At 42.6% G+C, this 27,146-nt stretch overlaps 3 protein-coding genes across 6 annotated transcripts in view; 1 reads left to right on the forward strand and 2 right to left on the reverse strand.

Annotated features, from left to right (window-relative positions):
* The first annotated feature begins 1,564 nt into the window (after positions 1 to 1,564).
* Positions 1,565 to 15,192, forward strand: LOC311497880 (uncharacterized protein). Its single transcript, XM_084558247.1, has 17 exons — positions 1,565 to 1,941; positions 6,131 to 6,162; positions 7,870 to 7,902; positions 8,024 to 8,086; positions 8,521 to 8,553; positions 8,638 to 8,673; positions 9,016 to 9,057; positions 9,145 to 9,194; positions 9,345 to 9,397; positions 9,491 to 9,717; positions 9,997 to 10,259; positions 11,935 to 12,060; positions 12,586 to 12,721; positions 12,889 to 12,936; positions 13,044 to 13,115; positions 13,229 to 13,519; positions 13,987 to 15,192. The coding sequence occupies exons 1-17, from the start codon at positions 1,892 to 1,894 to the stop codon at positions 14,013 to 14,015; spliced, it is 1,584 nt and encodes a 527-aa protein (XP_084414373.1). The 5' UTR covers positions 1,565 to 1,891; the 3' UTR covers positions 14,016 to 15,192.
* Positions 15,193 to 15,362: 170 nt separating this feature from the next.
* Positions 15,363 to 16,246, reverse strand: il12a (interleukin 12a). The gene is made up of 3 exons (XM_084558338.1): positions 16,116 to 16,246; positions 15,949 to 15,990; positions 15,363 to 15,733 (listed from the first exon to the last, which is right to left on the reverse strand). Exons 1-3 carry the CDS (start codon positions 16,236 to 16,238, stop codon positions 15,593 to 15,595), a joined length of 306 nt encoding a protein of 101 aa, XP_084414464.1. The 5' UTR covers positions 16,239 to 16,246; the 3' UTR covers positions 15,363 to 15,592.
* Positions 16,247 to 21,273: 5,027 nt separating this feature from the next.
* Positions 21,274 to 27,146, reverse strand: part of schip1 (schwannomin interacting protein 1) — a 35,980-nt gene continuing 30,107 nt past the window's right edge. For all 4 annotated transcript variants that reach the window (XM_084559336.1, XM_084559337.1, XM_084559339.1 and 1 more), the window contains 4 exons: positions 26,376 to 26,573; positions 23,529 to 23,652; positions 22,773 to 22,866; positions 21,274 to 22,227 (listed from right to left, as the gene is read on the reverse strand). In XM_084559336.1, the coding sequence (XP_084415462.1) occupies positions 22,176 to 22,227; positions 22,773 to 22,866; positions 23,529 to 23,652; positions 26,376 to 26,573 (468 nt within the window). In that variant the 3' untranslated portion in view covers positions 21,274 to 22,175. The remainder of the gene's footprint in view (positions 22,228 to 22,772; positions 22,867 to 23,528; positions 23,653 to 26,375; positions 26,574 to 27,146) is intronic.

A 27,146-nucleotide genomic window follows, 5' to 3' on the forward strand; every position in this document is an offset into this window, starting at 1 on the left:
CTATGACAAACAAATCCACATGTTCAGTGAATCAAATCAAACTGAGGTCTCAGGTCTCTTTTTCAGTTCTTCAAACATCAGAGATCACATTTATCTATCGAAACTACACTCAACTCTTTCTGTCTGTCCAAATTCTTTTCAGTAATTCACTTGATGAGAGCAAGGTTTTATAGAAATGAGCGACAAAACTACCAAAAGAAGAGCAGTCTTTATTAAACCAGGTTTCTTACTTCATGTATGTGCGAGCTGGGAAGATGTGAACATGGATTATGAGCCTTTAAATCAGACTGATTTGCACATTTGTCCTGTACACAAGAAAACAGCTCCCCACCTTGAGGTATTTTACAACATACTGCTGCAGCACCCTATTTACACATAACTTGTTGAAACTGATAACACCAGCAAACATTTTGGTCTCAAGTGTCCATCTCTTTGACATCACGTCATAATTAGCAGCCAGTGTTGATTTCCAAACTCTTCTGCTCTGACTCTGGACAGATGAAGTCTGACTTATCCTTCTCAGAGAGCGTCTTTGTCCTGCAAACTGTCATCACAGTTTCTCATTTCATACATAAATGAGCTTTTAAGAGGCTTTAACGGAAGCAAACCGTTCATGTTGGTGGTGGTGGATGTGTTGCGTGATGTCGCTCTTGTACAAGCAGAACATTTTCACCACAAAGGAGGGGTGAGAGGACAAGAGAGTTGACTGACAGTAAGACAAAAGCCATTGAAAGAGGAACTACTCTCCAAGTTCATGAAAGCGTTCTCCACAGATAGGATGCGGTTTTCCTGCTTTCTTGGTGCATTTCAGTCAGATCTCGACCTGGATATGAAAAACGACTGTCTGTGTATTTACCAGTTCCTTTTCATTTCATCAGGCCTTTGCTGAAAGTGAGGATCACGGCGATCAGAATGAATACTCTCAGTGATAAGGATAAAAACAATCAGCCTTATAGATTATTAAATTACACCACATTCATGCAACTAAGACCACATTTCCTAAAAGTTATATTTACAGTGTACCGTAACATTATAATATATAAGATCTCTCCACAAACCACCAGCGTCAGTATTGGGACATGATAGATTTGCTGATTTTAAAAACTGCAGCCAATCTAGTTTAGTTAATCCAACGACATTTTCATAATCAGGAACTAAAGAATGGCATTTCACATGTGCACAGCCATGCTCAACACGCAATAAATGCCTGCCTGCTACACTGTCAATGATCCGCGGCCTATCCGGGTACGAGCAAAACATTTCGTGGGCGCGCTTTGCTCTAAAACGCGCGTCCACCGCGATTTTTCGGATAGGGCCTGCCAAGGGGGAACTAGCACATCCCGCCAAAGAGACTTATTATGACCTGACTAGAGGGCGGGATGCAGCGCCCGCCCACATGTGCTGTGCTCTCCATTGACGGGCTTCCGTGCATTGCGCGACAACTGCGCAGCCAAGCCGATCTAAAAGCTTCTCCCAGCGTTGAGTGCTGCGCTGCATTGACGTTAACATGATGTAATAATCTGCGCTGTGATTACTCTCTGGGTGTCTACCGGAGGAAACAACACATCCACATATAGGCTGCAGAAATTCAGGATGAAAGATTTCTTTGTGTGTTTGGGCAACTGTTAGCGACTTTTCTGGGGAAAGGTCCACAGCTTTGCTTAAATAAAAAGTGCTGCACTACACTGGACATGCGATGTGAAGACGTTTGTGCAGCCACGAGGGCTTCGATGACCATTACTGCGCCATTTAATCCGCCGTGCGCTTTAACGCGCCACCGATAGTCGATGATAGGATCGGATTTTCCACATTGCAGGTGCTGTTACGCGCAGCCGCTGCTGCACGCCGCGTCGGAACACAAAGCGTAACGGCGAACGATTACAGTCGGAGGATGGTGGCGAAGATGGCGAGCTACGGGGCGAGCTGTCACCTGGAAGACGGGTAAGACCTATTTTTCTTGTCACAACGGCAGTTTGCACCAATGTTTTCAGTCGTTGCCAGCTTGGATCGCACAGTGTCCCCACAGGAAGTGGCGTCTTTTGTTGTTTTCGGTTTGGGGCTCAGCTCTTTTTGCTTTTTTAGATCAAACGCATCTACAATCACCGTTTCCTCGTCAGAAACGCGCGTATTGTTCAGTTAGATCCAAAGAGAAAGCAGCCTGAAATCGTGATCTCTTTGTTGCGCTGTCTCTGGGCTGCACGCTGCTCTGTTGTTACATTGTGATTACTCACTGACAACAGTGTATCATCGTAATGTGTGTGGAGCGAAAGCTGCAAGCGAGTTTGGTGCAAAAGATGAGGCTCCGCAGATAATTACAGGAGAAATTAGCCACATTATTTGATACTAATGTAACCTCAACATCGAGTGTAGCCTACTGCTGACTTTCTGCTTACACTTTGTAATCATGTTTGAAGATGCTGCGTAAACACATGTTTTGTCAACACGCACCTCCCATTTAAACTAGTTATTTCCCCTTTTAATAGTCCGCTTCTGATCCACATCCGTGTCTTTAATATTTACACGATAACCATCATGTGCTGTATTGTATTGTGAACCACAGACAGGTGATGTGATACTCATGACTCATCCTCCTCTCTGAATGCTACCGTGTCGTCACCTGGGCATCGTTTACCTGCTGACCAAACTGGAAATCCCCAAAGCAACAATAACAATGCAAGATGGAGAATGCTTTATAAACTCCACACTGTTGAAATCAGCATATAAATAGGAATTAAATACACACAATAACTCTATTTCAGAAGCAGTGGCAGGGCAAGCTTTCCTTACACCATTATGAGTTAAAGATTTAGTAGGCCACGGCCCCACTACTAAAGGATTGGAAATTAATAATAATAATAAAAATCCATTTTATATGTTGGCACGTCGCAGAGCACTCAGGGTCACCTTACACAAAACGGCAATGCATAAAACATCATAAGAATAAAACATACAATGCAATAAAATTAGAAATAGATTTAAAAGGTATATAGGAATGAGATAAAAGGGAAAGTGGGTTAAAAAGAGTTAAAAGCTATGTTAAAGAGATGCGTTTTAAGTCAAATGTGTGGAGTTCAGCTCTGAAACCCATGGTGTACAGTGCACAGTTGAAGAACCGGGTTCGATGTGGTCCATGGAGAGAGTTTACATATGCGTGATGTGACGAGGGCGTGGACAAGAATGGCAGCGGTGCTTTGTGCGAGGAATGGAAGTAAGCGGACTGAGTGATGTTGTTGATGTAAGCTTCAAGAGATAAGGTGCTGTTGAGGATGACACCCAGGCTCTTAACCTGAGGGGAGGGAAGTGCAGTGGAGTTATCAGTGTTTAGTGAGAAACTGTCAACTTTGGCTAGAGTGGAAGTAGAGCTGACGAGGAGGACTTCTGTTTTACTGCTGTTCATTCGTTTGCAGGAGAACCAGGATTTAATTTCTGTTACAGGCGAAAAGGGCAGGGGGTGGAATAGTGGAGGTCGACTTTGTAGACAAGCAGAGCTGGGTGTCATTCGCATATGAGTGAAAATGTAACTTGTATTTACGGAAAATATTGCCAAGAGGAAGAAGGTAAACGACGAACAGTAGAGGACCCAGGACGGAGCCTTGGGGGACTCCTCTGGTGACAGGTGTTTAAGCTGAAAAAACTCTATACGGTGGGAGAGATGTGATGCAAACCAGTCACGACAGGTGACTGTTTGAGGAGGAGGTTGTGGGAGATGGTGTCTACGGCTGCACTTAGGTCAAATCAGAATAGTTAAAAGTCCAGACTCAGCTGCCATGAGGAGGTCTTTAGTGATTTTAGTAAGAACTTTGCGATGGGCAAACTTGGGCGAAAACCTCAAGTTTAAACATGTTGGAAGTAGTAGTTAAATAGTCATGGATCAGAGTTGAAACTGTTTTTTTCTTCAAGTATTTTTGACAGAAATAACAAGTTTGAGATGGGACCGGAGTTATTTCGGTTACTGGGGTCCGCGCCAAGTTTTTTGAGTGTAGGGGTAAATGCAACACCTTTGCAGTGATCCTGGACAATTAGTAACAGAGTGTAGCAAAGGTCGTCTGCTATTCTTTTGTTCCCCTGGTTATGGTTGCAGACTAACTGACAGACGTTTATCTACACACAGATGTTCCCTTTCTGCGCAATGTTTATGGGAAGTTGTAGAAAGCACAAAAAAAAAAGGCGTAGCTTTTATCTTTCAGCCAAGACAGACCAAAACCCTCCCTGAGGATTCTGTTATCACGCTTTGTAGGACGACGACAGAAACAAGTGAGAGCAGAGGGGTTATCCTGTGACAACTAATGAGCTTCTGGTGTTGTGCTGCCGTGACGAGTTGGCAGAGGAGCTGACCTTGAAGAGAAGAAAACAATATTTCCTGCACAGATGTATGAAAACAAAGGAAACCACAGCTGCTTATCGGGATCAACAGACACCGAATGAAAGCATTGGTCATGACTAATAGTTCATATCGCGTCCTTAGAAGTGAGGGAGAGAAACAGGAAGGAGACGGTGACCTACATTTTTCACGCCTGCTGGTGGTGAACTCGTTCTTCTTGTGGGGTTGGCTCTCGTGTGTTTTTCTCTCGCAGGCGTGCTGCCTCTTGTTGTAGGCTCAGATTTAACTGTGTTAAGAGGTTGCTCCGGTCCACCGCTCAGATACAGAAACTGTTTGCACTTGAACTTGGTTTGTTATCACTTTAATACGTTTGGTGTTAATTATATACTCATCTAAAGAATTTAGGTGGAACAACACTGATCTGTGCTTTGCAGGTCTGGCTAATGTGATGGAGATTTTTTGCCAACTAAATAAACTATATGAGCATGTCTTTGCAACACGATGCCAGTAAATAATCCCAAGACCTAAGATGTACTGAGATCAGGGAAATGTTTTCAGGAATATGACAGCTAGAGCTTCTGTAGACCTGCAGCTGAGATATCGTGAAGCAATGAGAAGCGAGAGCTTTGAAGAGACAGAGTTAGGAACTATTAAAATATTTCAATAGGAAATGATACCTTGTATGTAAAAGAGAAGTAGGAGAAAGGGACCGGTATTGTGTTATTAATGGACGATTGGCTGTTATAGCGGTGGTGGAAAACAGCTTGGAGGAATACGAATGGAAAAACTTTATGTACGTTATTTTATAAAACATGCGCAAAAGAGAAATTAAAATTATTTTTCACAGCAGATAAAGCAAATTGCTTCTCTTGTAGGCATATGGGCAGGAAATAAAGAAAGATATGAAGAAAATATTTAAGCTTTCACAACTGAGGAATTATACTTTGGTAAAGTGAACATCAGACAGATACCTGTTTAGGATAACGTCAGTCTCAAGCATAAAGGCTATTATTAGAAAGTGGCTGAGGACAGGGTTATCTAAGGCGAAGCACTGGATTGAGCTAATGAAAAATATTTTATATATGTAGATGAGATGACTTTCTCCCTCAGACTGTCAACTGTCTGAGGGAGGGGTCAACTGGACTTTGTAGAGTTTCTCGAAGATGTTTCATCCAAGTAGCTTCTTCAGTTCTGTAAGCCTGGTGGGGAGTTGGGGCTTAAATAGGCACATCTGTGGGTGTTCATAATCAGAAACTAGGCTGGAAAAAATTAAATTTAGAATAGAAAAAAATAAAAACAAATAAAAACTTCTGACTGAATAAGATTGAGCGTGCAACTTGCAGAACGCTCTGGTTCAATGCCTCAGATATTGAAAGTAAAATTTTGCTTAGGGAATATATTCACAAATCTATAGATGTTTCTTTAATATGCTACCTTTTGTTTTCCCTTTTTTCAGTTTGTTTTATTTAAGTAATATAGTTCTGTGTTAACATAACAGAACTATATTTAGAAGTGTGTGTGTATAAATCTCACCAGCTATGCAAAGAACCCGGCCAGTATTTTTCCACGGCGGGTTTCCTCTACCACCGACACCGCTCTGACAGTTTGGGTGGGATCGAGAAGTGTGAGAAAGTGAGATGCAGATGTTTACACATTTCCTGTTTTGCTTATTCGCGTGACTGTGCATTTTCCCTTTCACGAGAAGAAGCGGTGCGCTTGCGTGAGCTCGCAGCTGCACACGTTTAAAACGCAATAATTCGTACTGCCGGCTTTATAGGTTGTCTGAATGTTATCTCCTCTGCCCCACAGAGACGGAGATATCCCCGTGGCAGAAAACAAAGGTAAACATCAACCCGTTTTTGTTCCTTCCCTCCCCCCCCCTCGCTCGCTGTTGGCTTCTCTTTCTACTTTCGCTTTGTCAGAGGGCAGATGCATGGCTGACTCCATGTGTTTGTTCAGTGATTGCTGTGCAGCCTCGTCCGCCTCCATTAAATATTTAAAAAGTGTGCATCCCTGTCTGTTATTCATCACTACTTCTGCTTTCCTTCCTTTATTTATACCTTTGTACTTGTCTGCCTCATCGCTGTGTGGCCCTACTACTTTCCATATCATTTGCGTTGAAGGGCAGAGGGATAAATGTGCAGTCACGCAATCACTTCTGTCCTCAAAGTACACAAATTACATTTGCCTTTTAAAGCAGAATTCTTTTTATAAACTTTCAGGATTCAGTTCCTCCTATATTTGTGGGTTTTTTTTCTGGTGAAATACCAGATACTTTTACACCTTAAGGCCTTTAAAAATGTTCAGATAAAAAATAATTGGTGATCTGACAATTTGTCGTCTGATACCAGTTGCAAAACATCACCTCAAGATACTGGGAGTATTGTTCACTGTGCTCTGTTCTTCTAAAGTTTTACAACCTTTTGTCTTTCGCGCCACTATAATTTTAGACCAGCAGATGGCAGGCAACACCCATGAATACCTTCCAAACAGTTCAGGCTGCTCACGGCCACACATCATTGTGTGCAGACGTGTGGTTGCATGTGTGCATCTGTGAGGGTGCTCGCTCTCCACCTTGTTTGTCAGTCTGATGAAGGGGAAGCGCCTGTGCCAGAGTGAAGAAGAGGGATGCCCGGAGAGAAAGAGAGTGCAGAGAGAGAGAGAGAGAGAGAGAGAGGCGAAGCAGACAGATTGAGCGAGAGCGGAAGAGAGAGATTGATGAGGGAGGTGCCGCGAGTCGAGCGGCGATGGCAGCATCTGCTTGTTAGTCTAAGATAAAACTCTGTGGGCCAGAGAGGATGTGCTCCATCCATTAGCCAGCCAGGCACTCAGCCAGATGGCCCGGTCCGTGGACATTCGCTGCCGCTGCCGGGAAGAGAGAAGCCGCAGCTCCCGTGGACCCATCTATATAAATGTGCCAGAATGTTAATGCACGGCACTTATCACAGGCTCCTTCTCAGGGTGCCACAGTTCAGCTACTGTGAGTGATGCAGAAGCCGGTGGTGCAGTTCAGCTGCGCTCAGGGCTTTTTTTGATGACTAATATGGATGGAGACGTAAAAAAAAAAAAGCACCCTAAAACTGGAGTTCTCACTGGGACTGCACCTGCTCTACTCTATTATTACTTTCCTTATGTAAGGAAAGTTTTTTTGAACACTTGTCAAGTCAAGCGTGATGAGGAGTTGAGCAGCTGACACTTTCTCTGCTTTAAATAGGCTTAGGTGCGATACCGAAGATACAGAGTCGAAATATTTATGCTTTACACACTACTGAGTCTCTTGGGATGGTTCTACTTGTGGTGAAATTAATCAGGCTTTACTCTCCCATCTGTAATCGGTGATTGAGCATCAACTGGGTCAAATCATATACACAGAAATGGTTCAGTGAAGTGTTCAGACCTTTTTAAAGTCCTCTAATTCCAGTAATGGTCGTTAATTTTAAGTAAAAGTGATGACTAATATGTGACCCTTTGTCACATTTCGACATTACTGCATGAGTACTGATGAACCAGACGGCATTCACCTCACGACGCTTACTAATCTGTTGCAGATAACCTGACGGAAAGCGACGGCAGTAGTTCAGGTAAGCACAAATGTCACACCAAAACAAGTTAACCTTTGTGGCGCGACTTTTACTCATTGCTTACTGGAAGTTCGTCTCAGAGTTTGCTGCTTACTCACGTGCACCTTGGTTCATTGTTCAGAGAACACGGGAACGTCCACCGAGGAGAGCTCGGAGGAGGATGAAGAGGAGGATGAGGACTCTGGTGAGGGATGCACTCGTACTGCGGAGGAGTAGATGGGAAGCGTTATGAGATGCCGCTCTTTAGTTTTAATGATAAAAAGGAACCTGGAAAAACATCTTTCTGCCTCCACCTGTAGGGATCATGAATAAACATGTTTGTTTACTTCGCACAAAATAAAAGTCAATAGAAGTGACTTCCTGCGCTTTTGTCATCCTTGCGGGAATAAATGAGATAAAACTTCTCCATTAGATGTGCTGGTAGGCAGATATAGTTTGACCTTTTGGTTGAAGCTCTTTGCTCCAAACCAGCTGCTGGCAGAGGGTTCAGTCTTACAGACATCAATCATCTCACGCAAACTCTTGCAAGAGTGCAAATCAGCATATGCGACGAAACGTTTGAACCACTCCTCCCCATTTCTCTGTTCCTCAACTTTCTCATATTTAAATTTTCACCAGGAGCCTGCGCTGGGAAGGATGGAGAAGAGGAAGGTAAGGAGCACTTCCTACACAGTTTATAAGGAAGGCGTGTGCACTGTCAATACCACTTATTTATTTCCCTTATGTTCTTTTCAGATAATGAGGAGGTCGACGCAGAAGAATCAAGAGATGGTAAGACACATCGTGAAACAAAATGCTGATACATGCGACTAGTCTGCATATTTAAGATGAACTAGGTTGTTGTTTACAAGCAGCTCGGTCGTGTCTGCTTGTTGTAGTAGTTGCCTTGGTGTTAGTGGCCAGTCATACCACATAATTATGCAACAAAATGTAGGACTCTGCCGGCTGTGATGTAGCTTCAACTTTGATTCAATCGAGCACGCTCAACCCTTAACCAAAAAACTGGCAAGTGATGTGAAGTTCGTCAAGGGACGTCCCCTCCCAGCGGTTTAACACAACATTTCAGCCTCTGAGATTTTCACACGCTAATGCTGCATCGATTTTGTCTTCCAGAAATAGCAGCCGGGCCCGAAGCAGAGGTCTTGAATGGTAAAGGTAAGCAGATCGTAACCGATGCGCTGCAGTCTGCTCCTGTTAGAGTCTTGCAAATAACACCCCGTTTGTTGTCGTACGTCCTGGCAGATGAGGGGAACTTCAAATTATGCTGTGAAAAATGCAAAGCCATCCAGCAGGTGAGCTCAGGATCCGGATGTTATCTCACAAAATGTCTCACCCGTCTGATCTTACTCCTGATACTTGCTTAATCGAATTTGATGTTCCTGCTAAGAAGCCTTACGTCTTCCCTGTAGTTTTTATATAATGGTATATCTGTGTTCTGACAGAGCCATGGCAGCGAGATTGTCAAACCCAGGAGGATCTCCAAGGGACGACTCCAGTACGGGTGACATTGTGTCTCTGAAGCGCGTTCATATCGATTCCTTACATCATCCCTGACCTTGTGTGTGTGTTTGTGTGTGTGTGTTGTTAGGGTGCAGCTGGAAGGAGAGGGCACATACGAGTGTGCGGTCACCGGCCTGGTGTTTGAAGCATCCGAGCGGGTCCTCGTGCGGTACTCGGTCCTATCCTGGTCCAAGTTTGGCTCCTTCCTGAGAGACTCCTGGAAGTTTGCTGGACCCATCTTCAACGTGGACACGGTCAACAAGGACGCGTCGGTCCTCAAGTCCATCCAGTTCCCTCATTCCGTCTGCCTAGCTGGTAAGAACATTTGTTTTATCTTTAACATGTCATTGTTGTGGCCTCCTGTGGTGACTCCTGAGCTCATAAGACGATGTTGTGAACATTGCCCGGAGAGATGTCACCCGGATGCTGTCGTAAATCTAATTAAAAGTTAAATTTAACCTCTTAAGATTAAAAAAAAAATCCACTGTTGGTTTATAAATAGATTTTGGTGTGACAACAAAGCTAGAATTCTAGATAAATACGATATAATCCATCATTTAATGAACTGAAATATTTGAAATGATCTTCACACAGATCCAGAAAATGAAATGACATTCAGTGTCCTGCACATAAAAGACAACCGTCCACTCATCGAGCCGACAGCGGACCACTCAGGGAGCCACGTGAAGTGGAACGTGACGTCCCTGTCGCCGGTGGGTCCCATCATTCAGACGAGCCAGGCTGTGGAACACCACGGGGTGGTCCTGGTCTACAAGCAGCTCAGTGGCAGCGAAAACAACAACAACAACTACAACTTCCACGTCTACCTGGCCACCAACAGCCAGTCGGACATCAAGGTCGGTGATGTAATCTGGGCCGTGATTGTTTCGTCGTATCTATTTTTAAAACTGAGCTTTGTTTTGGAAATGTGGTAAAATTTTTTCAAAACCTTCTGCAGTTTCAGGATCCTGTTTTATTTTTATACTCACCTTGGCACCTAGTTAACAGATGCTCCTTTCAAACTGAGTCTTCAAACCTGTGAAGAAAGAAGCACGGTGTTTCTTTAAAGTCTGTCTTTTTAGGATTCCACTAAGATTTTAGTATTTGTTCCTGTGCACCGATCAGCCACAACATTAAAACCACTGAGAGAAGAAGTAAATAACATTGACCATCTTGTGACAATACAATGTTGCTGCTGGTTAAACCTGGACCTGGCATTCATGTGGATGATACTTAGACATGTAGCACCCACCTAGACCAGACCAGGCACCCCCACCCCATAGCAATGACACTCCTTGATGGCAGCAGAACATCCCCAGCGGGATGCAGCCCGACACGAGGTGTTGACCTTCACTCCAAATTCACTAGATCTCAAACTGATCAAGTATCTGTGGGATGATCCACAGAGGCCCCTCTCCTCAACCCATAGGACCCAAAGCCCCCCACTGACAACATACTGCTACGACACACCACAGGACACCCTCAGAAGGCCCATGTCCATTTTCTGATGAGTCACAACTGTTTTGGAGGCACAAGGGAGACACAATATTAGGAAGGTGGTCATAATGTCATGCCTGGTTGGTGTATGTCCTGACATCTGAATCCAAATACGCATCTCGTGCCCAGCCTCTGAAAGCTTTTCTGGTGTATGTGGAAATAAAACTACTCACTGTCCACTTCCAAGGTTTTGACAAACTTCTCATGACGTATTCCTCAATTAAATCAGTTGCCTGTTTTAACTGAGGACTTTTTTTTTCCCGTGAGACGTGAGCGAAAACAAAAAAAAAAAAACGACAACAAAAATACCTACCTTGCAGGAGCAGCACAAGGAAAAAAAAACATTCCATTCACAAGACCACACCGCTGCATTGTTCAATCAAGGCTTCCAATTACGCCAGCTCCTCGTCCGTTAAAACTCCGGCAAAATGCCAGAGGATAAAAAAATAAAAAACATAAGGACAGCGTTAGGGCTAAAATGTAACTTTCACTTTTTGTTCGTGCAGTGACTTCGCTGCGGTCGGGCTCCATAGAACAAACAGATGATTTCCAGACTTGTGTAATGTAGTGATCTCTGGTATCAATGACCTTATCAAACCACTTGTGAAATTTGTTGTGGTACTTGTGTGCAGGGGCTGGGAGCGCAGTAAATAAGTAAATTTAATGTCACGGTGTGTGTTTTACCGTAAGCCTGACAGCTACATGACAATAAGTCTCTCCTTTTTTTAACCATTACTGACCTCTCAGAGGAAGTGTGTGGTTTTGTGAGCTTGTGTGCTTGGGAGGATGCAGCTGTTAGATAATCATGCTGCCACTACTACAGTTTTTTTCCTTTTTTTTTTTATCGCCACTCAAATAAATACCTAAAAATGTAGTCATGTGTGTAATAGTCTGGTAATAATTTTCCACTATGATGTGTTTTTCCGTCACCGTGCCCACCGTGTTGCTCTGTCCTGCAGCCATGCAGCAACTCCTTCAGTTTAGTCATTTTGTTTCGTCATCGTTTTGTCTTCCTGCTCTCCTCTCGTGAACTAGGATATAACCAAACAGGTGCGGTGCTACAAGAATCGTTACGTTCGGATAGAGAAGCCTCCCACGTGTAAACTCGACGAGGGGACGTATCGTCTCCTGAGCGAGCCGGAGGGAGAGATCAAACCTCAGGTGCGTCTCTTTGCATATGCGCCGCTAGAAATCATTTAGATTAGGAGCTTATTTAATGTGTGTACGCGATGTTAGCAGCCCACTCACCTTTTAATATATCACTTTCCCACTAAGTATTTCTGTTTGATACTTTGAATGATGGCCCCATCCATTACCCAAGTAACATCCGTCACCTAAGTGTCATGTACTCGTGTTTGCCTCATTTTTATACACTGCATGTACACTTTATCCTTTATCCAGATGCATGTATGAATGTGTCTGCACTCCTTCACTTTTGTCGAACCTTCCTCTTTTTTATCTGTCTCTCTCTGCTCGTCCACCCTTGAGCAGATGGGTCCCCCCATGCGAGCTGGTTTCTTTCTGTTTTAAAAGGGAGTTTTTCCTTTCCGCCATGACCTTGCTCTGGGGGTTTCGGTCTCTGGGTTATGCAAAGTGTCTCGAGACAATTTTTGTTTTTGATTGCTATATATTTTGCTCTTTTTAGTCACTGCACAAGCAAATTATGTTTTTTATGTCTTCGTGCAGGACTTGAAATTCACCATCGCGGTGACCAAGATGAAAGGCTACTTTGAAGCTTTCTTTGAGCATCCGCCTCCGTTTACATTGTCTCTTGTGGAGATCAACACCGAGGAGACCGTATGGTCGGCTACCATCAGGGAAGGTACTGGTACATTTGATCTGACGCTAATGACACTGTTAGTTAAAAAGAAAAAAAAACTCTAAGTATTCAGGTTATATTTGTTTGAAAAATGAAAGATTTGCTGTACATCTTTCTATTTTTTGGAACTCAGTTAACAAGTTGACGTCCATGTTTTTCTTTTCTCCCAGGTGACTGTGTGGACGACACAGAAAAAAAGCCAAGGAAAAGAACACACAGTATGTTCCCTTTAAAAAAAAAATAAAATAAAAAATCTGATTTGATTTCTCCCTCACATATTTTTGCTCATGTTTACTTGACTCATATCATTTCGAACTTTTCACAGGCAGGCAGAGGAGCAGCAGCCCTTCAGAAGAGGAGACGACCTGTAAAAGACCTCGATGGCTGGACGAGTCAGGTAACTTTCCACACCTTTCACTGACTTCCGAAGAACACCTGAAGCATTTCCAGGTGTCCGTCTAAAACTACACTAAGATTAAGCACCCTCATGTGTCTCCTGTCCCCTCACAGACGGGGTGAAAGCGCAGACGACTCCCAACCAGGATATGACGGAGAAGCAGCTGCTGCTGGTGGCCAAGCGGCTCGGGAACGAGTGGAAGCAGGTGGCCATCTATCTGGACTTGAACTCCAAGGACCTGGATGACATCCAGGCGGCGGAGAAAGACGTGATCATGCAGAGGCTGAAGATGCTGGTGCAGTGGAAGAGCAGGAGGCGGCCGGGAGAGGCCACGGCGCACCACCTGTGGAAGAGCGTGGAGGATCTGGATGACTTGCCAAACGAGGTTTATCAGACTCTGCAAGGTAAAAAACCCCCCCCAAAAAAAACGCTGCATATAAATAGCAGGATGTGGAATGACTACTTCATTAATCTAAAAACTGATCAAACTTTTAATGTCTTTGGCTGGTTACATGTTTAGGAAAGTGCTTTTATTGTCCGCCCCACATGAAGATAAAATGAAAACTGATTAGTGGTTTGCTAGTCAGACTAGATAAATGATCTTATCAGATTGGCTGCTAACCTTGATTCAGATCTTTATCCTGTAGATGTATCACAGTCCTGGATGGCTGTCTCCTGCAACATTAACATTTTTAGTTGGCTTCGCTCTTGAACGTTGTTTTGGAAAACTAATAAAAGTTTAAACACATCAGATGATTCTTGAGGTGTATCTGGATAAATTAGTCACAAACTACAAATATTATACATGTACAGTACACAGTGGCCCAGAAAAAGACTCATTTTATTTTGGCTGTGTCTATGTTTTTTTCAGATATGATGAACAATCAGGCAGCTAAGTGAAAGGGATATGAACTCAATGGACTGCTGGGATTATGTTGCTCCATGAGCTGGAAGATCGACGATCTCAGGAATACAGCAAAGCAGAGTTGAACTCTGCGCCAAAACACCAGCTCTTCCTTCAATTTGTATGTTTCACCTGACTATTTTTGTATTTTCATTTCATGAAAAGATTTTCCTTTTCGTTCAAACACGGCCCTTCGCTTCTGTAATGAGTACAGAAAGGACGAGCTGTACCTGTAGGTACTTTTTTTGTGTAGCCAGAATTTGATTGCCTACCACTATCAGGTTTAAAAATGACCTGTATGGACATGTAGCGGTCATTCAGATGTTTAGTAGCTAATTATGTAGCCAGCAACAGATATAAATGTACTGTAGGTGCTGCAGTGTTGCAACTGCAAGAAATGGGAAAAATCCAACCTGTGGATATTGTTTCAGTTTTAAATGTTTTGTTTGTGGGACTTTTCCTGCAACCATTAGGCATTGCATCGCACGCATGTGCATCTGACTGTTGTAAAAAGTTTCTGACTGAATTATGGAACTATTTTTACCTTTGTGCACACTTTGTTCTATACACACCTTTTTGTTTTTTTTGTTTTTTACCAGCCTATTTGATCTTTATATTTTTAAACTGTATTATATCTGTACATGTTTTTTTATTTGACCACTATGTCTTAAACCCGATGGAGTTGCTCATTTTGTATTGAAGATAAATCTTGTTTGTGCATTTCAGGTGGGTGCACTTTAGCAAACAAACTAGCAATACATCAGGTTTGGATGTTCAGGGCTAAATGTTCCTGCCTGTGCGAGTGCAACGAGACACTGAACAACTCCCTATGTTTTAGGTTAAGCTTTCAGGTCTTGTTTCATTGACGTTAGAAACGACAAACTACACTGTAAGCTGTCTGTGGAAATCTCAACACTATTTGAGAAAAGCGGCAGAAGTGGCACGTGGAGGGCTGAATCGGTCTTCCAGGTGACGATGCTATGCAGTAATGTTTACATTCAGAGAGCAGGTCTGCTCCCTCAAAGCATTCACCACCAACTTTCCGTCCTAGCTCTTGTTTCCACTTGTATCTGTCAGGTCAGAATCCCTCCAAAAGCTTTGGAAATGAAAAAGAAATGTGGACTGAATAAAACAAAAGAGAGTGTCTCCTAGATATTCTTTTAACTCTGCTATTAAATGTCATCGGTTTCGTTCAATAATCACTTCAACTTCAGCACTTGATATGAAGAAGACTTTATTATAAATAACAATAAATAATTTCACAGGCCAAATAAATAAATAAATAGATCTTAATTAATTAAATAAATAAATAAATAAATAAACACATTCCCCCAAATATTGGAATACATTAATACACTTACATTGGCCAACATGGCCTCCTCTGATAACATTAGCGATAATTTGACTGTCCCACAGCTCTGAACAGTCATGAGAGGTGTAAAGCACTTGGTTGGTAGTTTAAAGTAGCAGTAGTGAATTATTGGGTCGACTTGTTTAGTTGGTAAAAATGATAAAGGAATGGAGATATTGTGATATTGATTGGAAGGAGGACGCTGATGAGGTTGCAGGATGTCTACTTCTTGTGGTCTCCAGAGGAGATGTAGCCCATGGCTCGGCTGATGGTGATGGTTCGGACGTAGAAGCCTCTCATTATCTTACACATCCTGTTCCGGTTACTGAAGGAGTTTTCGCCCCAGTTCTGGCCAGGGTGTTCCTGAAGGACAACAGAGAAGGATACGGTGTGAATTCAGAAAAATAACGACCTGCTAGTTTCCCCACAAAACTACCCTAAGTTTCCTGTGTGCATGAAAGGAAAAAAAAAATCACCTTCCCTCTATTAAAAGATCTTCAGATATCAGTTTTCTTTTCAAATGCTGCAAGACAAGGTGTAAATAGGGAACAAACAAAAAAGAAGGAATAGAAACGTACCTCTGAAGAGTCGCCGTCTTCATCTGGCTTCAGGGAACAGTTCTGTATCAACCAAGGAAGATTGTGTAAGGCAACATAAAAATGTTATTTCCCAGGAGATTCTCTAACTATTCCTGTGTAGCATGTTTCTCACTTTCTACACGTTTCCACATGCACACTAAACACACCTCTCTCAGTGCCTGTATGGTCTTCAGAGTTGGTTCCAGAATTTGACGTTCTTCTTCGGGACTTCTGAGTGTGGACTCCTTGTAGGACCGGATAGCAGCGTCATAGTAGACAAAGTCCTTCATGATGTTCCTCAGACAGTCACTCTGTCAAGACAAATAAAAATAAAAATCAGACACCTGTTTGTACTATTATTTAATATATAGATTTACAGTATGTCTGATAATTCTAATATTAAAAAAAAAAAACATGTCACCAGCATACCTCACTGAAGGAGGAAGTTCTTTGCGTCGTGCAACCTGAGTTCTGTTACAAAAACAATACAAAACGGTCAGGTCAGGTATCACAATGCATTTCTGGGTCACACATCAAACAGTAAAGTGAGAAAATAAAAGATGACATACACAAATACATTTGACATTCAGAATTTGTGTATCATACATAAGAAGTCAAATCAGAGTTGGTTTTGTAATAATAATTGTATAATTAATCATGTACATCCTCGATAAATCAACAAAAAGGGTCACCTCAGTGGGTGCGCATGCCACCACGGTCTCATTACTCCACAGATCCACTTTATCGGATGTTATGCCGAAACACAAAACGCTCTGTGATAGAAAACAAGGTTATTAATTACTGCTGCATAGTGAAGTCAAGTATTAACGACCTACATATGCAACAGTGAAATCTACTTACGCTGTTGAGAAGCTCGGACAAGTCCTGCACCAGTTTCCTGAGGTGCGATGAGCACATTGCGCTATTTTCTGAGCTCGGAGTGGGCACCGGGAGTCCAGTGGATGTGCGCCAGCTCAGGGTCAGCAGCAGCACGCAGCTGGCGAAGTCTGCACGGCAAGAGGATAACAATCATAAACACACGCTACTCACGATGTCCATCCAACATGCATGACAAGACACACAAAACTATGTAAAAAAAAAAAAAGAGAAATCTAATAACTCAGCCAGGTTCCCAGTATTGGCTCTGTCACTTACAGAAATTAAAGTTTGCCATGTTTCTGATCAGTCAGAGATGTGTGATGGAGCCTGATTAACTCGCAGTAATGTGTTGCTACATTCTCGTCCGATGGGAGTTATATCTGCCCAAGAGGGGGATTCCCTCGGCTGACCTGCAGGAGCGCCAGCAAAAAGAAAACTAAAACGTCATGCAGCGTAATTTCCTCGTCCGACAAAAAAAAACAAAAAAAAACAAGAAAAACAGAAGTCTAGATTTTAGTTTCATATTTGGATAGAATACAAATACGGGAAATAAAAGTAAACTTAAATAATGATGTAACTAAATTAATATTCCTCAGAGACCTTTTTCTTTTCCGTTTAAATAAAAAGCTCAGGTGATTTTAGCAACGCAGCCGTGACGCGCAGCACCAGCAGGTCTAATAAGGAATGGAGCGGCTTAATTCCAAAAAGAAAGCTCGGACGCTGACGTCTGGTCCCGTCAAAAGCACCACCCAACTTTTAAATACCATCACTGACCACACCGTATAGGATAACCAGTCGGGAGTCAACAGGCAGCTACAGCATCTGCAGAACACCTCATAAAAAAAAAAAAATAACGACGTGCGTAAAATTAAAACGTTTATAAAAGAAAGAGTAAATTGTGCCATTGCTTCTTGACATCTGACCCTATATTTAGAGCATGTGAACATATTTGCAATGTGTTTGATGGAGGGAGAATCTAGGACCACATTACTGATTCAGTGGAAATGTTTGCTGCCTTAGTCATGTGTCTTGCACCAGCGGTGAGTGAAGAGTCACTGATGTCAAACCTGATTATAGAAAGCCAATTATACAAAGAATGTGTTAAATGGCCTAATTGGTGGTAAATGAATCACGACGGGCTGTGGCGGTAAATTACTGGACGCCTAAGCCCACGCTCAGTTGCATTAAGGGGGCCACCCGCTCCCTGGCGATGCCCTTTGCGCACTTTTACGCACTTGTGGAGTTTTAGTCTACAGATGATCGCTACCGTGTGCAGCACGTTTCCCATTAATAGCCTACATACTGACCCGATGCCCACCGTGTCTGACTACCTCTGTGTCATTTTCCTGACCCACGGAATGAGGTCCAGTCAACGCTCCAACGTCAGTGTTTTTCCTTTGCCTTTCACGAGTGGGCAGGCGGTGTGCGGTCGTTCGCACGCAAGGACACAGAAATAAGGCATGGAAGCGATCCCAACATTTAAGTATGTTGTAAGAGATAGAAGTGCTGTCCAATATTGACGCGCCACATTTCAATGGGACATATTTGCAAGAGGTATTATTCCTTTGCAGATTTGGGATTTATCAAAAAAAAAAAAAAAAACCACAACTATGATCAGTTGATAAAATATGACTCAGAATTATGGTTTAAACTGAAAAAGTAGCCGAAACTAGTTCCACCTACATGGCTGTGGTATTAAAATGATGCGGTCCTGTACAATCATATACTTACAGCATATTGTTGTTCTGGTTAAAATAACATTTCAGCTGAAATAACCTTTCAGCTTTTATTCTAAATGAAAGTCTTTGACTTGTAATAGACCACTTTTACATTATTAGTCAAATACAGGAAATTAACAGCCTTCCACCATGTGTTCTCATCCGCGTAGTGAATGCTGTTTTGACTTTATAATGAGAGCCAGTCGTTGCTGTTGACAGTTGGGTGGAATAAACACTAATGACACTAATAACAACTACTTTTGTACAACACAGAGCAACAGCTATACATTCATTCAGTCATCTTCTATACCCGTTTAGTCCTGTTAAGGGTCACGGGGGTCTGCTGGAGCCTATCCCAGCTGTCATCGGGCGATCAGCTATATATGAAATGTCAAAATTAATTTTTATTTTTCCAAATTCTATGTTATGAATGCGTGTTGTGACTTGGTTCACTCACGAATAGCCCTTACAATTTGTCAGTTAATATCCTCAGTCATTCAGGCCACGGTGTGTCTTAAATAAAGCTAAAGCAGAACTTGGATGAGTGTTGAAACATCTTTAACCCTTAAATACTGTTCATGTTTAATAGCTTCAAGGGGATCAGTTTTTACCCACCACAAAAATTCCCTCATAATGAGTGTCTAGAGCCCGTGGCCAAAAGTTTTGAGGATGACACAAGTATTGGTTTTCACAAAGTTTGCAGTTTCAGTGTTTTTAGATCTGTTTGTCACACGTTACTGTGGTATACTGAAATATAATTACAAGCATTTCACATGTGTCAAAGGATTTTATTGACAGTTACAATAAGCTTATGCAAAGAGTCAATATTTGCAGTGGTTGACCCTTCTTTTTCAAGAGTTTCCTAGCCATGGACTCAAAATTTCGATGTGTTTTTTCCCCCGAGCCACTTTGTTATCACTTTTGCCTTATGGCAAATTGCTCCATCATGCTGAGAAAGGTATTGTTCACACCAAACTGTTCTTAGATGGTTGGGAGAAGTTGCTCTCTCATGAAGTTTTGGTACTGTTCTTTATTCATGGTTGTGTTCTTACGTAAAAATGTGAGTGAGCCCACTCCTTTGGCTGAGAAGCGACCCCACACATGAGTGGTTTCAGGATGCTTTACTGTTGGCATTACAAAGGACTGATGGTAGCGCTCACCTTTTCTTCTCTGGACAAGCTTTTTTTCAGATGTCCCCAAACAATCGGAAACAGATTCATCAGAGAAAATGACTTCACCCCAGATTATGTCAGCTGGTCCTTTTGGGGCACGGCTGAAATACAGTGGAAATGTTTTTCTTTTCTTTTCATTTTCATTTTCATGGCAAAGAGGGACTTTGTAATTAATTGCAATTCATCCGATCACTCTCTCTTCATAACATTTTGGAGTATGCAAATTGCCATCATAAGAAATGAGGCAGCAGACTTTGTGAAAATTAATATTTGTGTCATTCTCCAAAGTGCTGTATACCAAATTTTAAACTATTTAGAGTGTCTAAATAGCCTATTTCTCATTAATAGACGTGTGATTCGTCCTTGATAAATCTTTCAGTGAGAAGGGAAAGTGTATTCTCTACATTTGTTTTTGGAGAAAAACACCTGGACAGTGGAAGGACGCCGGAGTACCCAGAGAGAACCCATGCAAACACAGGGAGAATATGTAAACTCCACACAGAAAGGCCCCCGTCGGCCGGTGGACTAGACCCCAAAACCTTCTTGCTGTGAGGCATCAGTGCTAACCACTACGTCACTGTGACGCCCATGAAACCACAAAAGTCATAATGATTTAAGAAACCTTTAATGAGCCCCACTGCTTTACTTTTGAATTTGTTTTAAAGTTCAGAAAAATGTTAGACGTCACTATTTGCCCTTCATGTGGAAACTTCATTTGCAGAGGAAGACTATGATAACGAGTGAAAGCTCACAATGGACTTTCCTTTTCAGCGGGACCGTTTGTCCGATTCCTGTTTCATTATTTATGAATGAACTTTTTCGAGTATGTAAAACATTTCTTAATCACTACCTGTGAAATGCGAATTTCTCATTAACACATAAAGCATGACCTCACTGTGTAGTTACACCTCCCAGTCCTGGTTTTCGGAGCTTGCAGTCTGGTCATTGTGTTGTATGACAGGAAGTGCTCGCTCTCGTTGTGCGGTTGCGAGGAGTTTCCTGGCCTTTCTGTGCCTTTCACCACAGCACCATCAAGCACTCAAAATTACCATAACTCACTTAAAAGAGAGTATATGTTCAAGCCTACCAGGATAAATGGTGGGGCATTTTACAGGAATAAAAAACACTGCATTCATTACTAAACAATCCAGTCATACAGAATCGTTTCTTTAAATTTTTTATACCCTTTTATATTACCACAAGTGACCATTCATTCAAGTCCAAAAGCTGTCATTTTTCATGTGAAATAGAAAAATCGTCCTAGTTGTGATTGTTAAGGGGTTGTCCAAAGTAAAATGGATTCCCTTTAAGAGCAGCAAGCCCAACGTCCAGGGATAGAGAGAGTGTGAGAAACAAAAAGTGTCATGATGAGGCAAGACTGAAACAAGTCACTGAGTCATACTACACTACGTGTAATGTGATGATGGTTTATATATTTAACTGCAGTCGCGATCAGTGATCACACTCCCCACGTTCAAAAGAAAGAGGAAGCTCCTTGGGAGACTTGTGCACATGTACAGTACAAATTCAACAAATTGCACAACGAAACCCTGACGTATATGAAACAAAGTTTATTCTTTATTTTACATATCTGTACATAAACATTTCTTCCCTCAAATAAAGTATCTGAATACAACAGGATGAAAACGATATTAACACACTTATTCATTTAAAATGACTCGTGTCAGAAAATCAACATTCACAAAATGTTGAAGAGCAATTAGAGTGAACGTATTACCAAAATCTACAACTCCACTACAAGGCAGGCATGTTTCCTTTACACTCTTTTAGCACCTTCAAATGAACATCTCTCAGTTGAAAACTACCATTTGTGCAGAATAAAAACGGGTCGACTTTGAAATACTTTAAAATTACTGTCCAACTTAAAATGGTCTGCAGAAGTTAGTTTTTCCCATAATTTTTTATTTTTTTTATTTTATACAATATTGTTTCTTTTTTTTCTCATGACTGACTTTCTACTAAATTTTTCACTATTATTTTATCATTTTTTTTTCCAACGATTTTTGCGCTTGAACAGTTATAATTTAGTGGCGAATGTAGAAAGTTAAAAAGAAACAATAGCAAAAGCAAGGCCGATCACTGCACAGGAAGCTGGGGACAGAATCCATGACAACACACAATCAGTTTCTTTTCCTCCCAGGAAGCAGGAAGTGCTACTCCATCCTTAGCGCTGGGAGAAAAACCACAGAAGCAAATCAAAGAGGGTGGCTTTCTTCTGTGCCGCTGCTGCCGCTGACGTCAGCGAGTTGGACGGGTCCAGCTCGCTGGCGTCAGCGGCGGCTACCTTAAGGTAGACAGGGGGGGGAAACAGGGAAGCAGCAAGGAGCAAAATACTTAGGACAAGCGGGGAGGATCTGGATCGCCACGGGGCAGAGGTGGGATGGCCGGAGGGGAAAAGTTTGCTTTAAGCTTGGCAGAGGGAGGCAGACTGGAGATCTTATTTGGATAGGGTCCTCTCAGCCAAATGTTTCTGCTGGCTCTCGGCATGCCTGGAAACAAGGAAGGAAAATACATATTTAAATGATAAATCTGGAACCAAATCACAAGAAAAGACTGACACGTGTCGTGAGAGATGTGTTGAGCAGTGCACTAAATCCACAGCTGAAAGCAGTGGCTAACAAATGCATGATTTGCTCCTCCTCAAGGTGTTGAAGGGGAACTCCACCGATTTCATGTGTCAAAGTCTTCAGAAGAACTAATGCATATGGTAATGAAAGTTGCATAAAGCCTTTATTGACCACAGACGAATGTGATAACCAACCACAGTCTGACTTTTACAAATACCAGGTTTTTACAAGCAGTAAAAATGTGTCATATAATTCGGTTTAGTATTGTGCACTATGAAACTGACAGTGATCTCGGCAAGAGAGAGGGGGTGGGGTGGGGTGGACTGATTCATTTTTTATTTTTTTTTCATGAGATTTCCTGGTAATAACCAAAACATAAATTATCTTTAATTATTCTTTAAATTACCCCCCCCCCCCCAGCACATTTGAAGTGAAAAAATAAAGTTTCCCAGGAAGTGCTTCGTCACCTGGTGAGGTCCTCTATGTCCACCAGCATGGCATCTTGCTCCATGTGTAGTTCATCCCGGATCAGTAGCAACTGTACAAGCTCCTCGTTCAGACCTAGAAAACATAAGGAGCGCTATTGAGAAAGTGACGTCAGATGCATGGCGCCTTTAGTGCATATTTAGAGTACGGGAAAGTATAGCGCAGAGTGGAAAAAACAGCCACAGCTGACTGTGACACACGATCTACTGCGAGCCTCGTTGCAGAAACCTACATTGAAACGCTGTATGTGATACATTCTCCCACAAAATGACCTCAAGAGTCATCGAAAACACTCACACACCGTGGCTGTGGCTTGTGGTTGTCACATCACATGTTTCGGCTATTGTTCTTTCAGCTTTGGGCCAAAAACAAAAAAAACATTAAGCCTAGGCTTTTTTTTTTAGGGGAAAATCTGTATTGTAAGTAAAAAACGAGCTTGTGGGGAATTTTTCTCTTTGGAGTTGTTTATGTAAGATGAGAGTGTTCATCCACAGGATCAGTGATGTGTACCGTGCATTGACAGTAAATGCTCAGGGGAAGCTGCTGACTGGTACAGCTCTGTGAAGTGACTAACATATATAAAAGTACTTTCACATCCACTGAAAAGAGTAGGGGTCAGTATGTTTTTCCCCGTTTGCTCATTTCTGCTGTTGAAAGTAGAGGTCAGTCCTTCCGTGTGAAGGATCCTTTCTCTCGCGCTCTTTCTTGGTCTCTGTTTGCGTATGTGGTCAACTCACTCTCGATCTGGGAGTGCAGGTCGTTGACTATGACCTGGAGCTGTCCCAGCGTCATGTCTCTCAAGTCGGTGGGCTTCAGGCTCCTCTTCATTAGACACTCGCTGATGTGAGGCATGTGTGGAAGCTGCAAGACAATAAAATGAAATATAGAGGCGTGAGCGTACGTTGCGCTTTCTATATCACGCTCAGTCTTTCTGAGAAAAGACTAAGCAAATAGAATCGGGATGCGTCTCTCCATCACATGACACTGAAATCAGAAATGTAGAAATAATGTCATGGGGGATTTTAACCGACTCATTAAATCGTTTATCCTGAAAAACAGTGATTCCGTGATTTCAGGTTCTTGAATGTGACGTCTTGCTGATTTTTCTCTTGCAGTTTTACACAAATTTTCTTTCTTCTTCTTTTTTTTATTTCCCCCTCTTTTTCTAAAGAGTTAAGGATTCAGGAAAATCTGGTTACTCATTATTAGCAGAATAAACGGACAAATTTGAGTGAAACTGGTAACTAGATGTGTCAGCAACTTTTAATCCTCTGGTTCCCTGGTGAAACCAAAGGGAATCTCACCATTTCGCCACTTTGCGAAGGGAGACCGTAAATGTAGGGGATTCCAAGTGCAAACACGCTTTTCAGTCCCAAAAGGCAGACGGGAGGCAAAACACGAGTGCTTTACCTCGTGATGTGGAGCTATCTGGTTGGTTCGACTTCGTATCTCGTTATATTTACAATATGGCCTCCATTTACATGGAAACTTTTTAAATTCCCTCTGTATGTGATCAGCTACGAAGTGCAAATATCTGTGATGTAATCAGAGACAATGGTGGAGGGACAATAAAAGGGTGAGAGAATTCCCATTGCCACCTGCATCATGTGCACATAATTTGCTCACTGCCTCTCCCTCTGTCGGCACTCTCACCAAACCAGTCGGCATTCCTTCTCTTTCCATCCAACACATATTCTCTTCCCTTCCCGTTCACCTCCAGACAGACATTGCGCTCTTTTCGCTGTGCGCGCAACCCTGGGATTGTGCGTGGGCGCTTTCTCGCTCGCTTCTCGCCACTCTTTCACTTTCACAATGTCACTGGTGCCACTGTACTTGATGGCTCTGTGTGTCAGTTTCAGTTTCGACCGACCGGACTTATAGAGTGACATAGGGAGAAATGTGTTGTCAGAGACAACTCGAGTGTGTGACTGGTATTAGTCCTGGCCAGACTGATCATACTACTAACAGCAAATTACCCTCTGTACATTCAATATTAGCAAGTCCAGCTCCTGCAATGACTAGGCCGGTATCAGACTGAGGAAGCGCACTCTTGTTTCTGAATGAAGCCAAGAGAGAGTTGAGGTTTTACAGTAAAATCTATATCTGTACGCCTGTTTTTTTTATTCTGTCTTTCTCCTGCTGACTTTCTCACTTTCTCTCCGAGGTGATTCTGCTCATATTTAGGGGAAGCCACACTCATGGCACACCAGAAGTCTGGGGGACACGCTTACTGCGCAACGAATTCCCATGCGAGGCCCTTGACAATTGAGTTTTAGTCAAGTGAGGAAATGGTTTCCTGACGCAACCCACCCACGTGTTCGCTTGATAAGATGAAGTAATCCTAAACCGACACCATTGCATCATTTTAAACGTATTATTTTATTCATTTAGTCATTACTATTAATATTTTTATTAATAGATTATCTTTAATACCAGTAATTGGGGTTAGGGTTATAGTTTCCATTACTTTTACCAAGTTGTGTTAAACGTCAATCCTCTCTTAACAGGCTTTACTTTTAACTATGTCAATATCTGTTATCATATTTTAAAAGGTGTATTTAGTTTTATTTTCTTCAAATAATTTGAGGTGCTCCCTTCAATGCTGGTAGTCATTATTGGGAACCCCTCTTCTATGGAAAGCGTTTAGCATTTGTAATGACTGCCGTTTAATAGATCTCTGGTGCTTTGGACGCTACAGTCATCCGTAACCTTACTACATCTCAACATTCACCATGGGTTCAGTCCGAATGTGACAGCGATGTCTTCTGACTGCCGAGCACTGCTACGTCCCTAAACACCCAAGTCAATGCTTTGCCGCTTATGAATTATAGATGAACTCGGTCGAGCTGCCCTTCTCTTCTCTGAATAAGTAAAACGGCTCCGAGTTGAAGGAAATACAGTGTGCGCTAGTCCGACATTGTGTGTGTGTATGTGCGCTCCCGAGGAGGCAGCGGGGCGGATAAAAATGGATGAAATAATTATGAGCAGGGTCGTCATCGCTTTCCTCCCTCTCTAAATGGGGCCAGAGGAAGAGAGGGAGCGGAGGGTGGGCGGGGGAGGCTTTGACTTTGATTTGCTTCAATTACATCCCATGTCACTGTAACGTCCTGCCTCGTCAAGGATAGGAAATGTAGGTGATTTCAGCAACAATCCCAGGAGACGCCTTTAAAACCTTCCTCGTCGGCTGATAGCGTCACAAGGCCGCTCTGCTAATTAAATTTATGGCTGTAAAGCGTTAAAACAAATCAGGGTATAGGAGCTTCTGCCATCAGCAGATTTAGTGGATACCTGCTCTGAACAATCACCTAAAAGGACCTGGAGTTTTTTACATGACATTAAGAGCACTGTGTGTTGACATATGTCAGCTGATAATATATCTTACAATCACTGAAGGCCTGATATATCATAGATGTAGCTGAAAAAAGCAGCAGACAAACATGATATATTTTTAACTTGTTTTTAAGCTAATTTTTGAGTTTCCCACAAACCTTATCTGCGGCTCAGACCCTTCCCATTTCCAGTGACTTTTGAAACTACTGTGGGTGTGACACTGACATTTAGAGAAGTGCATTTCTGGTACTGACCAAGTCGGCCACTGGTGACTTTTTGCGGTTCTGTTTCTCCACCTCCACCTGCATCTTGGCCATGGGCTTGGCCATAGCCAGGGCCAGCTTCGCCTCCGCCTGCAGCTTCTTCTGTCGACTCAAGAAGTCCATGTCCTCCAGAGACTCCGAGTCGTCCTCTGTGGTGTCCCTGTCCGAGTACGAGGAGCTCTGCTTGGACTACGGGGAGAGGGGGGAGAGGGGAAGAGGTGGCAGAAGGATCAGGGTTATAAGTTGTAAATTAGAGAGAAAATCATGGTAAACATACGTAAGAAGGAAAGAGGAAATGATTGGAGAGGTCAGGCTGTTAATGTTCATGTGTTCCTTTCATTTTGCTCTGTAAATTTTACACGCTGACAGAAAACACATAAACAGTGATGAGAGGGGAACGTGGCTGAACCCGCATAGAGATGATAACTTTCTCTTTCTCCCTTTCTCTTTTTGTTAGAAAGAGTCTCGGGCTGACAGGAGGTTAATGCGGCCGGTCGCCCGTGGCCTCGGCGAGCATACACCAATCCACCTCTCGTTGGACGCCAGAGAACTGGTTGACACCGCAGACAACTCCAGCAGAGACAGTCACAAAGGTAGGCCATCTCTGTGATTCATAATGAATATCGCACCCATTTCCCCGCTTTCGTTTTTGGTATGTCTCAATTTTGCTATTGCTCAATCACATCGCTACTATCACTTAGTCATAAACAGAGACTCTGAAGAGATTTCAGGATTTCTTTCTCTCATTCTTGAATTCTCCAG

Source organism: Chelon labrosus, assembly GCF_963514085.1.
Source record: "Chelon labrosus genome assembly, chromosome: 13".
NCBI classification, from domain to species: domain Eukaryota; kingdom Metazoa; phylum Chordata; class Actinopteri; order Mugiliformes; family Mugilidae; genus Chelon; species Chelon labrosus.

Excerpts from the sequence above, each read along its gene's own strand:
- LOC311497880 (XM_084558247.1), top strand. The coding sequence starts at position 1,892 with ATGGTGGCGAAGATGGCGAGCTACGGGGCGAGCTGTCACCTGGAAGAC. Across the intron at positions 8,674-9,015 it reads CGCAGAAGAATCAAGAGATG|AAATAGCAGCCGGGCCCGAA; the intron begins GTAAGACACATC and ends TTTGTCTTCCAG. Across the intron at positions 10,260-11,934 it reads ACAGCCAGTCGGACATCAAG|GATATAACCAAACAGGTGCG; the intron begins GTCGGTGATGTA and ends CTCGTGAACTAG.
- il12a (XM_084558338.1), bottom strand. The coding sequence starts at position 16,238 with ATGAAGGACTTTGTCTACTATGACGCTGCTATCCGGTCCTACAAGGAG. Across the intron at positions 15,991-16,115 it reads CCATACAGGCACTGAGAGAG|AACTGTTCCCTGAAGCCAGA; the intron begins GTGTGTTTAGTG and ends TGGTTGATACAG. Across the intron at positions 15,734-15,948 it reads AAGACGGCGACTCTTCAGAG|GAACACCCTGGCCAGAACTG; the intron begins GTACGTTTCTAT and ends GTTGTCCTTCAG.